At 37.1% G+C, this 20,200-nt stretch overlaps 1 protein-coding gene and 1 long non-coding RNA gene across 2 annotated transcripts in view; one reads left to right on the forward strand and one right to left on the reverse strand.

The window, feature by feature from the left end:
* LOC119544861 overlaps positions 1 to 18,157 on the forward strand; it is a 31,751-nt gene extending 13,594 nt beyond the window's left edge. Inside the window, exon 3 of the long non-coding RNA XR_005218942.1 lies at positions 18,000 to 18,157. This is a non-coding gene — a long non-coding RNA (uncharacterized LOC119544861). The remainder of the gene's footprint in view (positions 1 to 17,999) is intronic.
* Positions 15,833 to 20,200, reverse strand: part of SLC38A11 (solute carrier family 38 member 11) — a 70,812-nt gene continuing 66,444 nt past the window's right edge. The window contains exon 12 of the mRNA XM_037850413.1: positions 15,833 to 16,177. Coding sequence (XP_037706341.1) covers positions 15,884 to 16,177 — 294 coding nt within the window. The 3' untranslated portion in view covers positions 15,833 to 15,883. The remainder of the gene's footprint in view (positions 16,178 to 20,200) is intronic.

The following is a 20,200-nucleotide window of genomic DNA, read 5'->3' on the forward strand; positions in this document are numbered from 1 at the left end:
ACCCTTCTCAGCAGTTGGCTGGGAAGATAACCCTTCACAGCCCTGCCACTAAGAGCTTCCATGAGGGAACTCAGGCTTTGGTGGGCTTATGGTGACTGCATTCACTCTTCCTCCATGGAAGCCTGCAGTGTGCACAGCTGAGAGGCAATGGTACTGCATGGAAGTGCAAGGTGCTTCTCCCCAACCCCAGGGACTTGCGGGTGAATGGTTGACAGGGACTGTGGTGCATTTGAGCTGAAGGTGAGATGAGCAGTGACACAGCCTCAGAGTGGTCCACTCTGAGCACTGGGAATTGTCAGGACCATTGTACCCTGGAGCAGACACCCTGCCAAACTGTGCAGGGCCTGCCTATCTCCCACAGGCTGGCAGTTCCATGTGCACATGGAAAACTGGTGCACTGAATGGATTTCCACATGGTTTGGACCCTGCACAGTACAGAGATGAAGTTGGGGGAGAAAGGGCTTGAGAGTAAGAGGTGACTCAAGAGCACCATCTGCTGGTAGGACAGGGAAAGTGCACTCCACCAAGCTGTAGCTCTGCCAAATTATATATAAGTGATCAAATAATCCTGATTTCCTAAAATAATCTTACCAAGATAAGCAACTGCCCCAAAGCCAAAAGAAAATCATAAAGCACCTGAAGAACAAAGAATAAACAGACAAGCTAAATGAACAAAATTAAAAAGCCAGAAAAGACAAAAATTTGGAGCAATTAAAGAAGTACCCACAAATCTCCAAAAAAAACTTCAGCAAGTTGGCTAAAGACATAAAGGACATCAAGAAGACATCATAAGAGCATAAAGAAGAATTTGAAAGAGTAAATTAAAAAATAACAGATCTTACAGAAATAAAAGATGCTGTCCATCTAATTAAAAATATACTAGAGACACACAACAGTGGATTTGAAAAGGCAGAAGAAAGAGGAAGTGAACTAGAGGACAGATAAATTGAATGCAAACACACACACACAAAAACAATGGTGGAAAAAATCGAAAAATTTGAAATGGATCGCAGGGAAATGATGGACAACCTGAAGTGCACAAATATAAGAATCACTGGTGTCCCAGAAGGAGAAGAGAAGAGTAAAGGGTTAGGAAGAGTGTTTCAAGACATACTTGGGGAAAACTTTACAACCCTTCTAAACAACATAAATATGCAAATCAAAGATGCCCAACAAACTCTATATAGAATAAATTGTCAAATGCTGAAGAGAAGGAGAAAGTTCTTAAAGCAGCAAGAGAGAAGCAATTCACCACATATAAGGGAAACCACACAAGACTAAGTACTGACCACTCACTGGGCACCATGGAGGTAAGGTATGACATATTCAAGATTCTGAAAGAGAAAATTTGCCAGCCAAGAATTCTTTATTCAGCAAAGCTCTCCTTTAAATTGAGGGAGAGTTTAAAATTTTCATAGACAAACAAATGCTAAGAGAATTTGTTAACAAGAGACCTGCCTTTCAAGAAATACTAAAGGGAGTTCTGCTGGCTGAGAAAAAAAAGAAAGGAGAGGGGTCTGGAGAAGGGTATAAAACTGAAGAGTATTAGTAATGGAAACTTAAAGGGAAAAAAATGAGAGGGGGGGAAACAGATCTGACAGATAAAAACCAAAGGATAAGATGGTTGATTCAAGAACTGCCTTCACAGGAATTACTTTGTATGTGAATGTATTAAACTCCCCAATTAAAAGATACAGATTGGAAAAATGGATTAAAAAAGTATGAACCATCAATACGCTATTTAAAAGAGACTCATCTTAGACATAGTGACACAAAGAGATTGAAAGTGAAAGGATGGAAAAAATATTCCATGCCAGCAACAGCCAAAAGAAAGCAGGGGTAGCAAGATTAATATCAGGTAAAATAGACTTTAAATGCAATAATGTCCTAAGAGACAAAGAAGGACACTATAGACTAATAAAAGGGACAATTCAACAAGAAGAAATAACAATCATAAATGTTTATGCACCCAACAAATGTACTCCAAAGTACATGAGACAAACATTGACAAAACTGAAGGAAGCAATAGATATTTCTAGCCAGAGCAATCTGGCAAGACAAAGAAATAAAAAGCATCTATATTGGAAAGGAAGAGGGAAAACTGTCATTATTTACAGATGATATGATTGTATATTTGGAAAATCCTAAGAAATCAACATACAGCTACTTGAGCTAATAAACAAATTCAGCAAAGTGGAGGGATACAAACTTAATCCACATAAGTCAGTAATGTTCTTATACTCTAGAAAGGACCTAATGGAAGAGACATTTAAGAAAAAGATTCCATTCACAATAGCAACTAAAAAAAAAAAAATCAAGTACCTAGGAATAACTTTAACCAAGTATGTAAAAGACCTCTACACAGAAAATTATATAATTTTACTAAAAGAAATAAAAGGGGTCCTAAAGAAGTAGAAAGATATTCCATGTTCATGGATAGGAAAGCTAAATGTCGTTAAGATGTCAGTTCTACTTAAACTGATCTATAAGATTCAAAGCAATTTCAATCAAAATTCCAAGAACATACTTTGCAGACTTGGAAAAGCTAGTCATCAAATTTATTTGGAAATGAAATGGGCCTTGAATTGCTAAAAACATTCTTTAAAAAAGAACAAAGAGGGAGAAGTTATACTTTCTGTCTTTGAAGCCTACTTTAAAAAAGCCACAATAGTCAAAATAGCATGGTACTGGCACAAAGATAGACATGTATTGATCAGTGAAATCAACTTGAGTGTGCAGAAATAGACCCCCAGATCTATGGTTGACTGATTTTTGATAAGGCCCCCAAATCCACAGAACTGGGACAGTTCAACAAATTGGGCTGGGAGAACTGGGTATCCATATCCAAAAGAATGAAAGAGGACCCCTATCTCACACCCTATACAAAAATTACCTCAAAGTAGATCAAAGACCTCAATATAAGAGGCAGTATTATAAAAATCTTAGAAGATAATGTAGAGAAACATCTTCAAGACCTAGTAGTAGAAGGTTGCTTCTTAGAACCCAAAGCACAAGCAATGAAAGAAAAAATAGATAAATGAGAACTCTTCAAAATCAAAAGCTTCTGTACCTCAAAGGAATTTGTCAAAAAGGTGAAGAGGCAGCCAATGCAATGGGAGAAGATATTTGGAAGCTGTATATCTGATAAGAGACTGATATCCTGTATATAAAAATAAATACTACAACTCAATGACAATAATACAAACAGCCCAATTATAGAATGGGTAAAAGATATGTAAAGAATTTTTTCTGAAGAGGAAATACAAATGGCTAAAAAAACACATGAAAAAATGTTCATTTTCACTAGCAACTATGGAAATGCAAAAAAGACCAAAATGAAATATTATCTCCCACCAATAAGAATGGCTGCCATTAAACAAACAGGAAACTACAAATGCTGGAGAGGATGTGGAGAAACTGGAACTCTTATTCATTGCTGGTGGGACTGTATAATGATGCAGCTGCTGTGGAAGACAGTTTGGAGTTTCCTCAGAAATCTAGATATCAAGTTACCCTATGAACTGGCAATTTCACTTCTTGGTTTCTACGCAGAAGATCTGAAAGCAGTGACATGAAAATACATTTGCACACTGAAGTTCATAGCAGCATTGTTGATTGCCAAGAGATGGAAATGATCCAAGTGTCACTCAATAGACAAGTGGATAAACAAATGTGGTATATACATATGATGGAATACTATGCAGCAATAAGAAGGAACAAAGTCATGAAACATGACAACATGGATGAACCTTGAAGACGTAATGCTGAGTGAAATAAGCCAGACACAAAAGGAGAGATATTGTTTGTTATCACTAACGTGAACTCTCTGAACAGTGTCTTATAATATAGAATATAGGGGACCTAGAGATAGACAGAAGCTAGTGAAGGGAGAATTATAACCTAAGCTTGCAGTAACAAGCTTCATAAGGGCAGGCCCCAAGATGGAAGGCTCGGCATACCAAGCCATCAGTCCTCAATGTTTGTGAGAATATCAGCAAAAATCCAGGTGAGGAAGTCCAACACTTCTGCATTTTCCTCCAGTTCCTCAGGGGACCCCTGCATATATATTTTTATTCTCCACCCAAATTACTTTGGGATGTGTTGTTATTTCACTCTAACCTATACAAAACTACTATATCTCACCTCCTATTCCAAGTTCCATGCAATTGTGTTTGAACATTAAATTCTATTTTAAGAACAAATAAATAAATCACAATGATTTCAAATTTCTTAGAAAGCTAAGAAACAAAACTTGTTAATTTACTTTTAAAGTTAGCTTTTTTATATAATCATTTACTCACATATTACAGAAGCTTAATGAATGTTCTATACAGGAAAAAAGAAACAAATGTATAACTCATGTGACACAACTTTCCAAAATCTACAGCCAACACTGTGCTTGTGTTGGGAAAAATATATTTAATACTACAATGAAGAGTTATATAAGATGCTCAATTTTACAGTTTTCACAACACTGGTAATTTCCATTGTTCCTAAGATTGCATATTACTCACAAAAATAGAATGTCTTCAAAAAATGCTATGCTTTTATGCTAGGAGCTTTCCAGTCTCATCCTACCCATTGGAAGAATAATATAACACAGGTCTGATTACCAAATCTGGGTATTATCTGTAACAGTGTAACATGATTTCATTCTTAATTGTGTAGCATCACCCCTGTCATGTCTTATTTCACTTGACAGATCACATTAAGACAAGAATCATACATTTACATCTCTCAAAGTTCTCAAAGTATCTACCAAAGTACTCAGCAAACAGCAGGACCTCTATAAAAGCTGTTGATTAAACAATACAATATAATCATTATAGAATTTTAAAATTTTTGCCTGCTCACCCATAACTGACTTTTTTGTTTATGCATTCATTCTTCAGTGTGAGCACTTAAGTTATTAAAAAGATGATTCAAGTTTTGAAAAGCTTTGTTGATCTTCCTTTTGTGACAATACCTTAAATTACTATACTTTTCTCCCAAGGGCATATTTCTAGGCATCAAAAGCATCTTTGTTTCCAACATATAAGAAGCACATATTTCTTCCAAGTACAAAAAAGGAAGAAAGACACCAGGCCAAGCAAAGTCAGACAAAATCCAGCCTTCTCAACTACTAGACAAAGTCCAGCAGGGATGGAGGATGGCAGAGGTGCCACAAGTCAACAATCAAATGTGATGGTGCTTGTGGACCAAGAAATAACCCCAAGCATAAGATTACAAATCAAGAATGAATTAGGGGCTGTGTAATCAAAATAAAAGTTATTTCAAATAATTGCTCTACTGAAAACTGAGTAAGCTGACCAATCTCCTGCATTTGAATAGTATTTTGCAGTACCTCTTAACACACTTGAGACTCACAACCCAAATATCTTGAAAAATGAGAGGGAAGAAATGAGGTACAAAAAGGAAGAGAACAACAGAGATAGAAGAGACAGGGTCTAATATTTAACACAGGTAACAGGAGACTAGATGTTTGGAAAGAGCAGAGCAGGAGGACAGAAATGAGGGACGAACTGTGGCAAGCACCAAGACATTCATTTATTTGCAAATTAACTGCATTCTTCTTGATACTGACATTCTAGATAATGAATGCTTTCAGATAATCATCTGAGTTTTGAAGACATTGTTCTTTTCAGCCTGAAACAAACTATATTTGGTACAGCCAACCTTGATGGATAACAATTTATAGTTCCAAAGCTCTGCAACTAAATCCTTGTTAGTAAAGTGAGTACACTCGAGGCCACACAGGTTATTCATCCAGGAAATCTTCAAAATTAAGATGAGGTCAGAAATCGTCATTCCCTTGAATGCACTGAAGTGTTCCATCCTCCCCTCTTATCGTAAAAGTCTCGCCTGGATTAACTTGAACGAGAATAACCTGTTGAGCTGCATCTCCATTTACCAAATGAGGCATCATGGCTACCTCTCCGTTCAGCAGTGGTGGCAGTTCCAGAGGGATTTGGTCGGTCATCATCATTGTGACGTACATTCATGGAGAATTTCCCTCAACTGGCTTCCTTCCCTTGGGCTGAAACGCACAGGTCCGGACGCTTCACACACCGAATCTCCCACTCCTTCCCAGCCAGCAGCCCGGAGGATCCTTGCCGCCCCCTCCGCTGCTCCCGCCGCCTTCGTCGCCGCCACTCTCCTCCTCCACCTCCTCTAGAGATTTTATAAAAGTTTCACTCACTAAGTTTATCTCTCAGAAACTTAAATCCACCAGAGTGTTCCTATGCTGGACAAGTATATGCTGGAAAATGTAGCGGCAACAGCCTCTTTAAGCACAACAACCAAATGCAGCCCTTCCCCATAGTGTTGACACCCTTTTTCAATATGAACATCTTAGGGTGGTCTCTGCCTAGACACCCCTGAAAATCAAGAAAGTGATTAAATGAGAAGAAGGGTTAGCAACAAACAAAACAGGATTTAACAAAGGATTATGAATACTGAATCTTCACATAAATATACTTTTTAGATGCTAGAGTATAAGAATAGTTAGAAGGAAATAACTGAAAAAGTGGAAGTGTAACCATGACATTCTTTGATATTTGCTCTATAGCTACTCATTAAATTGCACTTTGAAAGTTACCACCTTTCTGTATATATCTTATATTCCACAGTAAGGGAAGAATTAAAACTGTGGAACTTCACCCCTTAAAATTCTTTGAAATTATGTATATAACTACTTGTTAAATTGTACTCTGAAGGTGCTCATCTTTCTGTATATATATTATATTTTACAATAAGGAAACAACTGAAATTGTGGAACTGTAACCCTTAACATTCTTTGTGAGTTGCTCTCTAACTACTTGTTAAATCATACTTTGAAAGTTATCACTGTTATGTATATATGTTAAATTTCACGATAAAAAGTATATAAAAAATCCTAGGGCTTTCTAAGCTCTATTTTTCTAAATGTTTAAACTTTATTTTTCCTTCCCTTGTCTATTCTTACAGCTTAAAAAAAATCTAAATTCATTTTGAAATGCTTTGAGATATAGACAAGGTGAAATCCAAGATTATGTGTTTTAGCTTACCAGATCTGCTATGACAGTCATACACTAGGTTGGCTTAAGCAACAGGAATCATTTGTTTCATGGCTTTGGAGGCTAGAAGTCCAAAATTAAGGTCTCAACAAGACCATGCTTTCTCCCGGAGTCTGGTGCTGATTTGCTGGGTTTCTTTGCTTACATCTCTGACTCCAACACATGGTGATCTCTCTTTCTCTTTGGTTTCTCCTACTTCTGGCTTCTATTTCTGTGTCCAATTTCCTTTGCTTGCAATGACTTCTTCAGTCATAAGGAGTGATGCCCACTCTGATTCAATTTGGCTTCATCTAAATAGCATCTTTGAAGATCCTATTCACAAGTGAGTCCACACCTTAACTAATAATATCTTCAAAGGTCCTATTTACAAGTGGGTTCACACGCACAGGAACATGAATTAAGACTTGAACATGTCTTTTTGGGGGAGACATGATTCAATCCCAAATAGTCATATTACTCCTTTTCCAGTAGGTCTATAGCTTTCACATAGGGGAAGTGTAGTTAACAGGTGTAATTGACATCTTTTTTCAGACTTTATGAGAATGAAAAATTATGTAATTGTGCTAGTTTGGATGTATTATGTCCTGCCAAAAGCCATATTCTTTGATGCAATCCTGGGGGCAGATGTTGATTAGATTGGAATCCTTTGATGTTTCCATGGAGATGTGACTCAATCAACTGTGAGTGAAATGTCTGACTGGATAATTTGCATGGAAGTATTATCCCACCCATTCAAGGTGGGAGTTAATTGGATCACTGGAGTCCTATAAAGAAATTCACAGACAGAAGGACCTCAGAGCAACTGAGAGTGACATTTTGAAGAGGAGCTGCAGCTAAGATAGGACAAAAATACCCCAAGAGCAACATCTTGGAGAACATCATTTGAAACGCAACCCGGGAGCAAGCAGATGCCAGCCACGTGCCTTCCAAGCTAACAGAGGTTTTCCGGACACCAATGGCCATCCTTCAGTGAAGATATCCTGTTGATGCCTTACCTTGGACACTGTATGGCCTTAAGACTGTAACTTTGTAACCAAATAAACCCCCTTTATAAAAGCCAATCCATTTCTGTTATTTTGCATAATGGCAGCATTAGCAAACCAGAACAGAAGTGAGGTGCTGCTGAGCTTGCAAATACAAGACATGTTGGAAATGGGTTTTTAAATGGATAAGGGGAAGATTCTGGAAGAAATGTGAGGAGCTTGGTAGAAAAGGCCTACGTTTCTTGGAAGAGACTGTTGGTAGAAATATGGGCTCTAAAGATGCTTCTGATGAGGACTTGAATAGAAATGATGACTGTGTCATTGCAAGGAAGGAAGGCAATCCTTGTTTTAAAGTGGCAGAGAATTTGGCAAAATCATGTCCTGGTGTCGGATGGAAGGCAGAATTTGAAAACAACGAGCTGGGATACTCAGAAGAGATTTTGACACTAAATATCGGAAGTGTGGCCTGGCTTCTCCTTGCAGCTTACAGTAAAATGCAAGAAGAGAGGGATAAGCTGAGAAATGAACTCTTGAGTTCAAAGAAACCAGAAACTGATAGTTTAGAAAATTCTGGGCTTCCAAAAAGTGAGACCCAAGAAGCTACAGCCCCACGTGAGGATTTAACCAAACATAGAACCTGACTGCCATTTCAGTACAAGCCAGGATTGGCGATGGAGTTATCCAGAAAGGATTCGTGGAAAGTCCTATTGTCTGAAAGTTTTGACCCCTGTGTGCTTCATGCCAAGCCAATGAGATTTTTGAGAGAACTGTATAGCCGGAGCCAGGGCCTGTCTGGACTGAATGAGATAGACAAGGAACAAATTGAAGGAAAAATGTCTTCAAAAACAGAGCCATGGAGGTTGAGGTCTGGAGTCAAGAGGTCTTTGGCTGGGAGAGTGGAGCAGCGCATGCACTTGGAAAGGGTGAGTTTGCCCCGGAGGCAGAGCGTGGGCCTTCCTCCTTGATGCTTAGGAAGAGTGCTACCACCCCAGGCCCCAGAGAGGCTGGAGCACATTCCCCGGGGATTGGGAAGAGCCTGGCCACCACCTCACTGTTCAGAAAGGGGCGATCCTTTGCCCTGGAGAGGCAGAGTCCAGGTGGCACCCTGATGTTTGAGGAGGGTGGGGCCGAGAAGGTGGTCTCCCCAGTGTGTGGATATGTTAGAACACTCACCCCAGTGTTTGGAGAGAAAAGGGCTGCCATGTAAGCCCTTGGAAAGGGTTGCACTCCCACTCTTTCAAGCCCCAAGGATAAAACACCATTCTATAAATGACTCTCAGATTTTGAAATCTAATGGAGTTTATCCTATGGGTTTTAGGAACTGTTTTGGTCCCTTAAACCCTGTTGTCCTTTCAGTTTTTCTTTATGGCAATAGGAATTTTTATCCTGTGAATGCCCCTCCTTTGTATATTGGAAGCAGATAACTTGTTCTAAGTTTCACAGGTCCACAGCCAGAGGGGAATTTTGCTTTAAGACTGACTACACGTGTAACTGACTTTGATGGGATCTTGTACTTACCTATTGTTACTGAAATGACTTAAATTTCTGTGATATTGTGATGGGATGAATGTATTTTGTATTTGGAAAGAATATGTCTTTTGGGGTCCAGGGGATGGAATGTGTTAGTTTGGATATATTATGTCCCACCAAAAGCCATATTCTTTGATGCAATCCTGTGGTGGCAGATGTATTAGTGTTGATTACATTGGAATCCTTTGAGTGTTTCCATGGAGATGTGACTCAGTCAACTGTGAGTGAAATGTATGATTGAATAATTTCGATGGAGGTGTTACCCCATCCATTCAGGGTGGGTGTTAATTGGATCACTGAAGTCCTATAAAGGAATTCACAGACAGAAGGACCTCAGAGCAACTGAGAGTGACGTTTGGAAGAGGAGCTGCAGCTAAGAGAGGACAAAACACCCCAAGAGTAACATTTTGGAGAAGGCCATTTTGAAACGCAACCTGGGAGCAAGCGGATGCCAGCCACGTGCTTTCTGAGCTAACAAAGTTTTTCCGGACACCAATGGCCATCCTTCAGTGAAGGTACCCTATTGATGCCTTACCTTGGACACTTTATGGCCTTAAGACTGTAATTTTGTGACCAAATAATCCCCCTTTGTAAAAGCCAATCCATTTCTGGTATTTTGCATAATGGCAGCATTAGCAAACCAGAACAAAATATGTAAGAAAAGTCAGGAATCACTCAAAGGCTGCCTTTCTGGAATAATATATATAGATACATCCATTATCTTCTTTTTTACTTTTCAGAAGATGCTTTACTATTTTCTCTCTCTGAACCAAAAGAATTAAAGAAAAATGTTGTTTTGTGATAAGACTTGATTATAAGAAGCCTGGGCTGGATTTGTTTTTCTGGAACTGACCTTGCTATCCTCAGGCAAAACAAAATAACAAAATGATAAATGCATATCTGCCACTGTACCTTGGAAATAAAATTGTCCAGAGTCTTTCAAATTTAAAATTGCAATCTGGTCTGTTGCCTGAGGCATTTTCTTAAATCAGTGCCTGCTTGTTCCTAAATCACCTCTCTTTTCAGTGCTATATCAAATTACTGAGCTGTCCACTGAGATCAAGCAAGTTGATAATTGTACCTAAGCCACAAACACACTTCTGTTTAAAGTTTTGACTCTTTTGTTTCTTTAGAAATAGTATTAAATGAAGGGGTAAATGTAAGTTTTCCTGGTGGGTTATAAATTAAGTAATAAATTAGATAATTCAAGTCATTAAATGTTTATTAAGCATCTTGAATGAGTAAGGTACATGAGTTTACACTGGCAAAAATAAAACTAAATATGGGTTTAATGACTTATGACACAGTCCTTGGTCTTAAGGAGTTTATAATTAAGAAAGTTAGAAATATAGGTTTATTTAGCAGTTGAAACAAATGAAAAGATTGGTATGTGCTGATTGGTATGTATGTAAAGAATTATTTTATGAATATCCCACCCAAATGATTTTTCTGAAGGTAAATCTATGCATAATGAAGCAAACCAAGAAACCCAATTTGATTATCTAAGCTTGCTACTTTACTGAGTGACAATATTTATAGCTAGAAAACCCAATAAAAAGATTAGAATGGTTACTGGGACAATTGACCATTTGCCATAAGTTTCTTTGCAAATACTTTTTAAGTGTTGCTAGATTCAAGGCACCATGCCATGGGCTATGAAGAACAGAAAAAGGATTTAAAACACATTTTCTGATCTCAAGGTTTAGACTGAGTGACCAGACAAGATTCCTCCAAATAACATAACTATAAAAATTGCAGAATTCCAAAGGAGGAAATTACTTCCAGCAAGGGTTGTTAGGAATGACACATAGAGAAGATTTGAGATTGATAGAATTTTGATGGGGGCAAAGGGCATTTCAAGTGGCGGAATTGCAAGACTACAAAGGCAAAGGCCAAAGGTGTACAGAGCATTTCTAATGTAAAATAATGGGACAGGTATGCTAGTATAAAATGTTTTCTTGCAGTTATGGGAAATAAGGCCAGAATGGAATAGTGAAGTCATATTATAAAAGTTTTGAATGTGGCTTAAGGAGTTGTTACTTTTTCCTATAAGCACAGGGGTTTCATAGAAAGCTTTTGAGGAAACCAGTTATCAAACATCAGTTTAATAAGTTGATTCTTGAAGTAATGTGCAAATTATCTTCAGGGAAGAGCCTGAAGACAGAATGCCCCGTTAGGAAGCCATAGTTTGATTCTGGGTATGAGTTGTAAGGAAAGGAATCAGGTGGAGTTAGGAATATAGAAGAACGAAATTTTTAAAATGAGTCATTTAGCATATTGCTGTAGATGAATAGCATAATAAAAATTCCAAAGCTAGATTTGGATGAACAAATATTAATGGAATTATTTATTAAAGTGCCCTGTCAAGCACAGCCAAATGAATTAATCTGCATGATATTATTAAGAACATTGTTTATACCCCAGTTTCACTCATGTGCCCTACACTATTTTCCAAATAAGACACACAGTTAAGGGTTTAGTCCTCAGAAAACATAGTGTACTTCTGAGGAACCAGTATATTTGCTTCTTTTTCGTAATGACAGCTATGGAGCTCAGGCAGTCTTCCCTGAATGCCGGCAGGCTGGTAACTAGGTTTTCAGTTTAACCACTGCAGCTGTGTTGCCACTAGGCTGAAATCGCTGCTGTTTTCTCCTTTGTTCTTAATTCTCAATCCCACCCTCACCCCCCATCACCGTTATTATTCTTCACTAACCTTATGGTCTTGGTCTCCCCTCTCCACTCTCCCATTTGTAAACTTCTCTAAATGATTTTTTAAAGAGGTAAAGGATAAATATATTTATTTTGGGAAAATAGCTCTTCCTCCTGGGTCTTCAGCCTCAATTTCTTCCTTGAGCTCTGGTATGGTATTTCCATGTCTTGCTTGTATTTTGCTCCAGCCTCTGAACAGATGGCCCCATCTAGCATCTCTTTTGCCTAATCTCCAAACTTGACTCTGATGTGGTTCCCAAACTGATAGCATCAGCATGACCTGGTAGTTCGTCAAAAATGCAAATTATCAGGTCCCATCCCAGACCTACTGAATCAGAAACTCCAGAGGTGGGTCCCAACAATCTGTGTTTTATCAAGCCTTCCAAGTGATTCTCATGGGTGTTGAAGTTTGAAAACCACTGCTCTAGAGAATAACACTATTCTTTCCTTTTTCTCATGGCCTATATGTTTTCTAGCTCTTGGTGACTCTGGTCCACTCTTCATGTTTGCTCAGTTATCCTGGCAAACCCTTTATATACTTTTTAAAGTAAGTGTGAATTCTTGAAGGAGCTATTCTGATTGGGTGGCTAATTATTAACCTGCTACAGTCGGTAAAGCCCTTGTGGGCAGCACTTTACCTCTGGTCACCAGCTGGTCCTTGCTTGAGCCACTCATGGGTGTTTTATCAACACCTGGTTCCATCAGAGGCCACTCCTATTTGAAAAACAGAGTAGCTCTGCTTTCCTGAGTGCAGGTGCAGCAGAAAAACCAGGAGGCGGCCCACTCCTGTCCAAAAAATTAAACCTGAATTAAGTAATGGGTAGAGTATGATTATAGCAGAAGACCAGTCAGAAGTTTCTTAGTTGGATACCCTGGATTTCAGAATCCTTTTAGGAGAGTCAAGAGGCAACAGATTTCACTCGTCACCACTGGAAACAGCCAGACGCAAGGCAGTCTATCCATTTTGTTTTTTGAAGGTGGTTCAAGTTAGTGTTAGGAGAGAAGATTCTAAGTAAAGTGGACAAGACCAAATTAATAAATTATGCAGATGTCATAACATCTATGTCCTTAAAGGAAAGGTACTGATAGATTTCTGCATTCTGCATTAGTATGTAAAGATTCTATCTTTTTTTTTTCTCAGTAAGAAGCACTTTATAAGTTTATACACAGTGACAGCTTCAAAAAATGGTTTTAAATCTTCAGGTTGCTTTGTTAGGGGCAAGAAGTAGCAGAGAGAGAGATGTTTCAGTGGTAATGTCTTATTAAATTGAGGCAGAAAATAGACAAGGGATTCTTGCTGTTCTGCATGGTGACAATATAAACAGACAGGTCCCCTTATAAAATAGATGTGAGTTCCTAAGAAAGATTTACTTTATCTTAATGTGAAAGATGGTGGTAATCAATGCATGCAGCTAATAACTGGGTCAAAGTCAGTCATGTTCCACAACTGATTAAAAAAAAAAACCGTAACAAAATTTATAAGGTATCAATGCAGCACTCAGTTCCAACCATGAGCTTTTCATCTATTTGAAGAATCAAGGTTAACATATCTGAAGCAATACCAGAAGTACAAGATAATAGAGGGTTAAGTGCTAACTTACGTTATTTATCCTTGATGTACTTTTCTTTCTACATTCTCTTGGAAATCTCTCTTATGACTTTATCTAACAAGTATGTAGGTCAGTGTTTCTCAGTTTTGCATAATGTAGAAACAGACTGCTGCAAAAATTTCTTATATTCTCTCAGTGTTCAAAGTACTTTATTATTATTTTACTTAAATATGTAAAAAATCTAAAAATAGACACCACCTGCTTAACGTTATGACTCCTACACAACTCCAAAAAACAAATTTACAAATTAAATACAGAAAAGCAATAAACCAATAGAAGTTACAATAATTTAGATTAATTTAGTGGTATGGGTGATGTTTTATTGAAACAAAAATCACCACTCAACCTGAGCATAGCTCCAACAGCTAAGGTACAGGTTCGTTGCCATTCAATAGACTTACTTACCTCGAGCCATGTGACCACTCAGCTCTCACCACTTCTCTGTTCAGACTACTGTGTAAACTATCTTTTACATACTTCCTGTGGGATTTTTTCTTGTCTGTGATTTGTGCAAACACATCATTTATGTATTAAGTCTGCTTGTGAAATTTTCTCATTAGTTGGTAATGGTTAACATAATCCTATGGTTTCTTAACTTGATTACAAATAAAAATGCAAAGGTGGGCAATACATTCTTGTGTGATACTTGCAGTAAGGTGGCCAACCAGATGATCCCAAGTTTTACTCAGGTACTTTTTAGATTGCCGCAGACATGAAAACATGAAAGTTAAAAATCCTCATTAAGAACTGGGGCTTCTGTGGTGGACACAGATGTGTCTCCCACGTCCCCCTACAAGGAAGCACATGTTGCTCCAGCTATGTGCAGACAGCCACCAGCAAACAGTTCCTCCAGGGTTGGTCAGCTGCAAGGAGCTGCCTAGCCCAAGGACTTGCCCTCTCCTGTTGCCCACATCCAGGGACTGATCAAGGCAGCAGTATTAAAATCCAGCTATTTCAGCTGAACAGAGGACACCCTAATGGGCCCTATATGCTCTAGATTCCTGGGGGGTGGGGGGTGGCTGAGTCTTGTTGGCCTGCATGACAGTTCCTCTTCTCCCTCCCTCCACCCAATCCTGCTGCTCCCCATCCCTCCCAGTACTTATGATCCCCAGTAAATACCCTGCAGGCCAAACTCCAACTTGGTGTCGCTTCTTGAGAACCCACTTAGCAAGAGTTAAGACTCTCTCTGATGACTCTGCAGAGGAGAGAGAACACCCCTTCTGTAGCCCTGAGTCATCCTTCAAGATCTAGTCTGAAATTTCAGCTTTCAGTTGTTATTCCTGCCAGTACTTTAAATTCAACAGACCCAAATATGATGCATAACTGATCCTTTAGCTCTCATCTCAGAACAACTTGTGTTTTTTTCCTGTTTTATTATTCATTTAATGGTCCTACCATCATATTTCCACAGGATTGAAACTTTGGGGGTAGTTTTGACTCCACACTTTTGCCCTGCACATCTAGTCTATTATTCATGCTTCCCAACATAGGGAGGAGCTGGCTCATTTCTCCAGGGATTCATGTCCTTCTAAGCAAGGCATGCTGCTGAAATTATAATTGAGAACTTCCCTTTGCTCTCTGGTATCTATTCCCTTTAATATTTTTGGCTATCTTTTCCCTTGGATTCCACAGATGTTAAAAAAGAATTCTTTTTCCTAAAGGACACATAAAAAAAAGTTGCAATCCACAATCAGCTACTTATTTTTGAGGCAATATGTTGACTCACATATTAGATAAAAGAGTAATGCTTTGCTAGGATGGTAGCAAACACTGAAGGCTTTACTTTTCCTTCTGCAATTAACATTAGCCCAGTCATTAAAACAAAACATTTATTTTGTCCCAGAAAATACAGTCAATTTTCTTTTCTTTTTACCTCTTATATTGCACTTAAGAGTAAAGAAAAAGTGAAAAATTTATAGTATAAATAGAAACTAAAACGTGTGAAAGTTGTATTGTGGTTTAGAAGACTACGAAAACATTTCTAAAAGCAGTCAGCTCATTGAAAGATACTGATGTTTAAAATGGAAAGTTGTGTTGTCAGTTGAAAATGAGAAACTGGGGTGTTTGTGAGGGAGAAATTTTCAGGAAAGCAGTAGAACATTTCCTGCCCATGGGTGCAGTCTTGAGGATGTGTGACGGCCATGAAGAATCCAACAACCATCACCACAGCACCAGTCAGGAGCATGACACAGGACATAATCTTATCTGAGTGTGTCCTCGGTTCTTCAGACAGTTTCAGATAACATGCTGATGGAATGATAAAAATTAGAGGCGCTGCACAGAGTACACCCTGTGAGTTGAAAACAAGAAACAAGATAAATTAACCAATGGAAGCATTCTTCAGACAGCTTTTAAAAAACATTTTTAAAAAAGTATTTGATATTGCATATGTTCAGGTTGACCTATCATACTGAACTTATTCAGCTGAATCAAATGACGAAAAGAAAAGTAATTCCAAAAAGGACTTAAGAATAGATCTTTCCTTTTCTGGTAGAATATTTACAAATGAAAGGAGGAAGATACTATAACAGCATATCAGACTTAAAAGACAATCAGAAAACAAAGCAGATGGTAAGACCAACTTCTGGCAAATTCTTGAAATTTCCCATATTTTCAGTTACATCATATTTCCTTTTACTCTTCTTTTCAAATTACTGTGTATCTACCATGCTGTTCAAGTCTGAGTGTCTATTGGTCATTTGTGCACAAGGGACCTTTTGGGAAGGTGTATGGGGCATTTTGTCTTCCCTCTTTACTTGAGTGTCTATGAAAATAGGTGCCTATCGGGATAAGCAAGGAAACTATTACTCCAAGGGCACTTAACATGAAACGGCATTTCTAAATCCTCTTTCAAATAAAACTGAACCCATTAATTACCCTATAAAATTGACAGCACAGCTAAATGACGGTGACTCATCCATCCTCCTCCATATTAGCAACCTAAGGGGGAATGCTGGAGTGAAAATAATGGTTAGTAGTATTGTCTATTATCAAAATACAAGACTGATTTACTTCAAAGGAAAAAAGACTTTCCCTTTGAGTAGGCTTAATTCAGAGAAGAAACTTTGTAAATGATGTAAACATTAGGATTTAATACATTTTAAGTATTATATTTTATTTGAATTATACTATAAATTAATTATATTATATAAAATAAAAAATATTATCAAGAAAATATGTTAAATATAATTTTATGACAAACGATATTGTCTTAAACCAGAAAATACAATTTTTTAAACATATCACCAATAGCAAATTTGATGCTCATTTAGAATAAAATGAAAGTTTTCCATAAAGTACATGTTTTACTATTTTTGAAAAACTTATTCTTATGGAAGTTTTCAACTATATATAAAAGTTAAAAGCATAGTATAATGAAACCCACGCATCCATCACCTATGGTTTAAAAGCTTTTAAATGCATTATTTTGGTAGATTTTTTTCCCCAGGGAAAATTATAGCAAAATGAATTTTAAGTTGGATGACAGAAAAGAAGAGATTAAACCTTAAGGACGACTTAAGAAAATACCCTCTCAGTATCACCATTTAAGAAAATTACTGGGTGCTTTATACTAAGTACCATCCCCACACCAGAAGTATATCTAGAACAATGGTTCTAAAAAATATAACTATGCTTTTTACAAAAACAACAAAATTCCAGAGAAATACAATTAAGAGGGACACATTATGAAATCAGACAAGCCAGGTAGCATGTAACTGGAGAATAGGGACAACCCTGTATGGAAAATATTTCAACATAGATAAAGAAATGAGAAAATAGTGAGAGGTTCCAAAATTGCCTTCAAATTTAACATATATGGACAATATACTTTTATCATTCATAGCACCTGGATACAGATGAATACCTACAAAGGTACACAATGAATAAAAGATTAGTTTTCATATGAGCTGGAATTAAATGGATTATGGATTCCATAGACTCTGTCATGAGACTTGGAACTGATAATGCTTTTTAAGGTATGGAAAATATTGTGGAACTCAATCCCTGTTTATAGTAAACAATTATTACTCTCCTATTTCTTTAAGTATTTTTGAACACATCAAAAAAGTAATTTGAATACAAATACATATATGAGATCACTTTCTTTACAGGTGCAAAAACATGCAAGGCTAATTCATCTGGAACTGCAGAAGTGTGAAAACACTATCAGGATAACAACTGCCACTAACTGCTGCTAAGAAGCAAAGAAGCTATCATTGGTCAGCATTGTAGGACTCTTCTAAACATATCATGTTGGGCAATGCAAGGCAATGGGTAGTTTGTTTGTGTTATAATCCTTATGAGTTGAGAGAGTAGCAATTAGAGGGTAAACTATATAGCTGATGTTTATACTGGAAGAAGCCCAGTTGGTTATCTGGTCTAGATACCAGTTTTTTCCTTGATATTTGAAAGCTCAATCTTGCTTGAGTTTGTTGCTAGTATTTGAGATCATCACTAAAATGATAGTGTAGTTGCATCTGATCTATTCCCTATAAGCTGTGCAGTGAAACAAGTCAAGTTGATTTGAACTATTTTATGTAAGCTTGCTTGAGGATGCAGCACTGGCTTTGAAATAATTTTTGAAATTACTTGACATAATGTAAGCAGCACAACTGCTTGTTAAAGGGACAATAAAATATAGTCTCATTTATAAAAGCAGGACAGCATTATTCATTGAACATAGCACTATTGACACCAGGGCATTTTGCAGTTTGCAATGTGGAAAGAACAGACAGTGTTGAAGATTTTTTCCTGGCAATACAGATTGGAAAAGTGTCTGAATCCTCCTATATAGATAGAAATTTCTCAAATTATGCCAGAAAACTGAAACTGAAAAAAAGAATGTTTACACATCCTCTGTATGTCTACTTTGTAATCAATTCATACTCATGAAATTTATTCCTGAACCATAAAAAGCAATTCTCTCTAGCTCAGGAGGTCTTTGGCAACTTGGACAACAGCTTGCTCACCCTGATGACTGTATTTCTATACTGAGCTCTTGCTAGGTAATTGGTTTACTTTCTTCCTTCCACTGTAAGCTGCACACATGTTTTTTGGGTTGGTTACTCTGGCCACAGGCACCAGCTGCTTCATCTTCTCTCTTTGTACTGCTGCAAGTAGAAACCCATAGGGCCCAATTACTGCAAATGCTTCTTCCCTTTAAAAGTGACATCAGTGCCAAGATGCTGGATTCTTATTCCCACGATTGGGACTTATATTTATTTCATTCTTTTAAAAATCAGTTCTTTAAATTGAGGGTGTATTTGCTTTGGAAAAATGTGCCATGTTGTGTATTGTCATGTAAGCAAAGAAACAAAAGGGAAGCAAAGGTCTAAATGGAGTTCTGCTTTTTATTGAAGAACTCGTGTAACCCCAAGCAATTTATCCTATATTATTTTAGTTATAATAAATAACATTTCCCTAGCTTTTCAAATTTAAGATTTGATTCTGTTAGACATCTCACCTCTGAAGATCACTGTTCTACTTAGTGAGGATTCAGAAGCTACATAAAAAAGAATTCCTGAAGTACTGCAATTATTACTAAGATAAAAGCTACTAACTAATATTTATTAATTAAGATGAAAATCTTTAGAACCATTTTATTTACTCTCCTGGTATCTATTTTAACCCATTTTTAAAATCTATCCATATGTATCTGGATTACTTTTAACCTTACCTATAAGCAAACTCAATGCCAGATTTTTTCATTTAAAGCTGAGATTTTTATTTGGTTTTAGAATTCTGTGTATTGTCATTTTACAGATTGGCATTTCTAAATTTGTTTTGTTTAGGTGCTAATACTAAATTAATTCATTTGCTTTTCTTTGCTTAAATTCAGTTTTATTGAGATATATTCACATACAATACAATCATCCATGGTGTACAATCAATTGTTCACAGCACTATCATATAGTTGTGCATTCATCACCACAATCAATTTTTGAACATTTTCCTTACTCAAAAATAAATAAATAAATAAATAAGAATAAAAATAAAAGTAAAAAAAAACACCTAAAACATTCCATCTGTGTCCCCCCATCCCACCCTATTTTTCATTTAATTTCTGTCCCCAATTTTTCTACTCATCTGTCCATACACTGGATAAAGGGAGTGTGAGCCACAAGGTTTTTCACAATCACATAGTCATACCATGTAAGCTACATAGTTATACAATCACATTCAAGAATCAAAGCTATTGGGTAACGCATAGATTTTTAACTTAAATGAAAAGAGAAATGAACACAATTATTTAATGTAATTTAAAATCTTATACTTAGGAAATCTCAGACTAGCATAATGATTAAACATGTGG

Source organism: Choloepus didactylus, chromosome 9, assembly GCF_015220235.1.
Source record: "Choloepus didactylus isolate mChoDid1 chromosome 9, mChoDid1.pri, whole genome shotgun sequence".
In the NCBI taxonomy this organism is placed as follows: Eukaryota; Metazoa; Chordata; class Mammalia; order Pilosa; family Megalonychidae; genus Choloepus; species Choloepus didactylus.